Raw genomic sequence first — 4,751 nt, 5'->3', positions numbered from 1 at the left:
CAGGTTGGATCTCAAGTGGGCTCTGCAAGGGGGCGTAACTAGAGGTCAAAGGGGCCCCATACAAAATTTTGCCATGTGATTTCTAGTTACGCCCCTGAATATGGAACGGCAAGCATGTACAATGATGGAAGTCGTAGGAAGAGCTTCTTTCTTTACAATGTGTGTGATTTGAGGATACTGCGGAGTTCCCCTTTAATTCTACAGACGGCCCAGCTTCCCCCCGATGGATGATGTCCCGGATGTGGTTGTCCTGAGGCCGCTCCCCCATTACATCATTCAGTTCTGTAATGGGACTATCCATGGCGGCAGCGGGGTGATAGGGATGAGCCTTGGTATTGGACCGGTACCAGCGTTCTCCTCCTCGCGGCACCTCCATCACCCTGCGCGAGGAGTGACCCGATACTCACCGGTAAGTGGGGCTCCGTGTACAATGATGGCCATGCCTCGGCGGGTTCTTGCTGCCTGTCCCTCACTGCTGGTATCTATCCCCATATAGCGGGCCACAGCCTGAGACACGGGATCGAGCTCCAACTCTCCCACAGCTGTCCTGGTGCCGGAAACGTTGTCACCTGAAACAGAACAGAAATGGCCGTCTTCTTTGTGTGTGGATGATCCAGCGAGTCAGACAAATAAAGATTTATCAAAGATATACAAAATGGAGTCCGTGCGCGTCCAGTCACTCCTTCTGTGGTGCAGAGATCATGTGACGGAACAAAGCATCATACAATGTTCAACACTGCCAACCGTCACTCCAAAAGCGTTCTCTGCTCCTGTCCCCTGTTACCCTGAGGCCCCTCCCTTCCTGTCCCCTGTTACCCTGAGGCCCCTCCCTTCCTGTCCCCTGTTACCCTGAGACCCCTCCCTTCCTGTCCCGTTACCCTGAGGCCCCTTCCTTCCTGTCCCCTGTTACCCTGAGGCCCCTTCCTTCCTGTCCCCTGTTACCCTGAGGCCCCTTCCTTCCTGTCCCCTGTTACCCTGAGGCCCCTTCCTTCCTGTCCCCTGTTACCCTGAGGCCCCTTCCTTCCTGTCCCCTGTTACCCTGAGGCCCCTTCCTTCCTGTCCCCTGTTACCCTGAGGCCACTTCCTTCCTGTCCCCTGTTACCCTGAGGCCCCTTCCTTCCTGTCCCCTGTTACCCTGAGGCCACTTCCTTCCTGTCCCCTGTTACCCTGAGGCCACTTCCTTCCTGTCCCCTGTTACCCTGAGGCCCCTTCCTTCCTGTCCCCTGTTACCCTGAGGCCACTTCCTTCCTGTCCCCTGTTACCCTGAGGCCACTTCCTTCCTGTCCCCTGTTACCCTGAGGCCCCTTCCTTCCTGTCCCCTGTTACCCTGAGGCCACTTCCTTCCTGTCACCTGTTATCCTGAGGCCACTTCCTTCCTGTCCCCTGTTACCCTGAGGCCCCTTCCTTCCTGTCCCCTGTTACCCTGAGACCCCTTCCTTCCTGTCCCTGGTTCACCTGAGGGCCCTCCCTTCCTGTCCCCTGAGGCCCCTCCCTTCCTGTCCCTTGTTCACCTGAGGCCACGTCCTTCCTGTCCCCTGTTCCCCTGAGGCCCCTTCCTTCCTGTCCCCTGTTACCCTGAGGCCACTTCCTTCCTGTCCCCTGTTACCCTGAGGCCACTTCCTTCCTGTCCCCTGTTACCCTGAGGCCACTTCCTTCCTGTCCCCTGTTACCCTGAGGCCACTTCCTTCCTGTCCCCTGTTACCCTGAGGCCCCTTCCTTCCTGTCCCCTGTTACCCTGAGGCCACTTCCTTCCTGTCACCTGTTATCCTGAGGCCACTTCCTTCCTGTCCCCTGTTACCCTGAGGCCCCTTCCTTCCTGTCCCCTGTTACCCTGAGACCCCTTCCTTCCTGTCCCTGGTTCACCTGAGGGCCCTCCCTTCCTGTCCCCTGAGGCCCCTCCCTTCCTGTCCCTTGTTCACCTGAGGCCACTTCCTTCCTGTCCCCTGTTACCCTGAGGCCACTTCCTTCCTGTCCCCTGTTACCCTGAGGCCACTTCCTTCCTGTCCTCTGTTACCCTGAGGCCACTTCCTTCCTGTCCCCTGTTACCCTGAGACCCCTCCCTTCCTGTCCCCTGTTACCCTGAGGCCACTTCCTTCCTGTCCCCTGAGGCCACTTCCTTCCTGTCCCCTGTGGCCACTTCCTTCCTGTCCCTTGATCACCTGAGGCCCCTCCCTTCCTGTCCCCTGCTACCCTGAGGCCACTTCCTTCCTGTCCATGGTTCACCTGAGGCCCCTTCCTTCCTGTCCCCTGTTACCCTGAGGCCACTTCCTTCCTGTCCCCTGTTACCCTGAGACCACTTCCTTCCTGTACCTGGTTCACCTGAGGCCCCTCTCTTCCTATCCCTGGTTCACCTGAGGCCCCTCCCTTCCTGTCCCAGGTTCACCTGAGGCCACTTCCTTCCTGTCCCTGGTTCACCTGAGGCCACTTCCTTCCTGTCCCTGGTTCACCGGAGGCCCCTCCCTTCCTGTCCCTTGATCACCGGAGGCCCCTCCCTTCCTGTCCCTTGATCACCGGAGGCCCCTCCCTTCCTGTCCCTTGATCACCTGAGGCCCCTCCCTTCCTGTCCCTTGATCACCTGAGGTCCCTCCCTTCCTGTCCCCTGATCACCTGAGGCCAATTTCCTCCCTGTCCCTTGCTTACCTGAGGTCCCTCCCTTTCTGTCCCCTGCTCACCTGAGGCCCCTCCCTCCCAGTCCCCTGAGGCCCCTCCCTCCCAGTCCCCTGAGGCCCCTCCCTCTCTGCTCACCTGCTCCAGCCTTCTTCTCAGAATCCTCGTCAGCATCCTCAGCTTTGGCTTCAGCATGTGAGGAACGGCTCTCCCCATAACTAGTGGCAGATGGGACACGCTGGGGTCCTGGAAGGTCGTGCTTGTCCCCCGTGTCTGATGTCTGCTGCTCCTCTGTCTCTTCTCCTGGAAACAAAGATAAAACGTTTTATGGGAGAAGACGGAAGAGAAATGTGACCCCGAAGTCTGACAACGCGGGCCGGTGACACTACTAAGGTAGTCGTGGTTGGATGAGGAGATGATGGGCCTGCTTTCTGGGTAGTACCTGTGTGGACTTCCTCAGCTCGGCCGGGTTGGATTTTCCCGGCAGGATCTCCTGAGACCAGACCAGTGCTGGGATTGTGCGCTGTGTATGGAAGATTGCTCCCTACCATTTATATCTCATATACTGACCCCCCCATCCCGGGGATACCCCCAAATACAGCGCCACCCATCCCTACCATTTATATACTGACCCCCCCATCCCGGGGATACCCCCAAATACAGCGCCACCCATCCCTACCATTTATATACTGACCCCCCCATCCCGGGGATACCCCCAAATACAGCGCCACCCATCCCTACCATTTATATACTGACCCCCCCATCCCGGGGATACCCCCAAATACAGCGCCACCCATCCCTACCATTTATATACTGACCCCCCCATCCCGGGGATACCCCCAAATACAGCGCCACCCATCCCTACCATTTATATACTGACCCCCCCATCCCGGGGATACCCCCAAATACAGCGCCACCCATCCCTACCATTTATATACTGACCCCCCCATCCCGGGGATACCCCCAAATACAGCGCCACCCATCCCTACCATTTATATACTGACCCCCCCATCCCGGGGATACCCCCAAATACAGCGCCACCCATCCCTACCATTTATATACTGACCCCCCCATCCCGGGGATACCCCCAAATACAGCGCCACCCATCCCTACCATTTATATACTGACCCCCCCATCCCGGGGATACCCCCAAATACAGCGCCACCCATCCCTACCATTTATATACTGACCCCCCCATCCCGGGGATACCCCCAAATACAGCGCCACCCATCCCTACCATTTATATACTGACCCCCCCATCCCGGGGATACCCCCAAATACAGCGCCACCCATCCCTACCATTTATATACTGACCCCCCCATCCCGGGGATACCCCCAAATACAGCGCCACCCATCCCTACCATTTATATACTGACCCCCCCATCCCGGGGATACCCCCAAATACAGCGCCACCCATCCCTACCATTTATATACTGACCCCCCCATCCCGGGGATACCCCCAAATACAGCGCCACCCATCCCTACCATTTATATACTGACCCCCCCATCCCGGGGATACCCCCAAATACAGCGCCACCCATCCCTACCATTTATATACTGACCCCCCCATCCCGGGGATACCCCCAAATACAGCGCCACCCATCCCTACCATTTATATACTGACCCCCCCATCCCGGGGATACCCCCAAATACAGCGCCACCCATCCCTACCATTTATATACTGACCCCCCCATCCCGGGGATACCCCCAAATACAGCGCCACCCATCCCTACCATTTATATACTGACCCCCCCATCCCGGGGATACCCCCAAATACAGCGCCACCCATCCCTACCATTTATATACTGACCCCCCCATCCCGGGGATACCCCCAAATACAGCGCCACCCATCCCTACCATTTATATACTGACCCCCCCATCCCGGGGATACCCCCAAATACAGCGACACCATCCCTACCATTTATATCTCATATACATCATGTATCGGGCCCCTTATCATGTATTGGTCTGTTATCATGTATTGGGCCCCTCATCATGTACTGGGCCCTTTATCATGTATCGGGCCCCTTATCATGTATCGGGCCCCTCATCATGTATCGGGCCCCTCATCATGTATCGGGCCCCTCATCATGTATCGGGCCCCTCATCATGTATCGGGCCCCTTATCATGTATCGGGCCCCTT

The 4,751-nt window shown here is 57.4% G+C and overlaps 1 protein-coding gene across 1 annotated transcript in view; it reads right to left on the bottom strand.

Annotated features, from left to right (window-relative positions):
• The window catches only part of LOC108803285 (hydrocephalus-inducing protein-like), a gene marked incomplete at both ends in the record, with an annotated part of 42,796 nt that overhangs the window by 29,923 nt on the left and 8,122 nt on the right, over positions 1-4,751 (bottom strand). Inside the window, 2 exons of the mRNA XM_018575115.1 lie at positions 408-569; positions 2,746-2,913. Of these exons, the coding sequence (XP_018430617.1) occupies positions 408-569; positions 2,746-2,913 (330 nt within the window). The remainder of the gene's footprint in view (positions 1-407; positions 570-2,745; positions 2,914-4,751) is intronic.

This window comes from Nanorana parkeri, unplaced genomic scaffold (assembly GCF_000935625.1).
Source record: "Nanorana parkeri isolate BGI_ZX_2015 unplaced genomic scaffold, ASM93562v1 scaffold3569, whole genome shotgun sequence".
NCBI classification, from domain to species: domain Eukaryota; kingdom Metazoa; phylum Chordata; class Amphibia; order Anura; family Dicroglossidae; genus Nanorana; species Nanorana parkeri.
The sequence above is the reverse complement of the archived record's forward strand: the minus strand, read 5'-3'. Positions and strand labels throughout refer to the sequence as shown.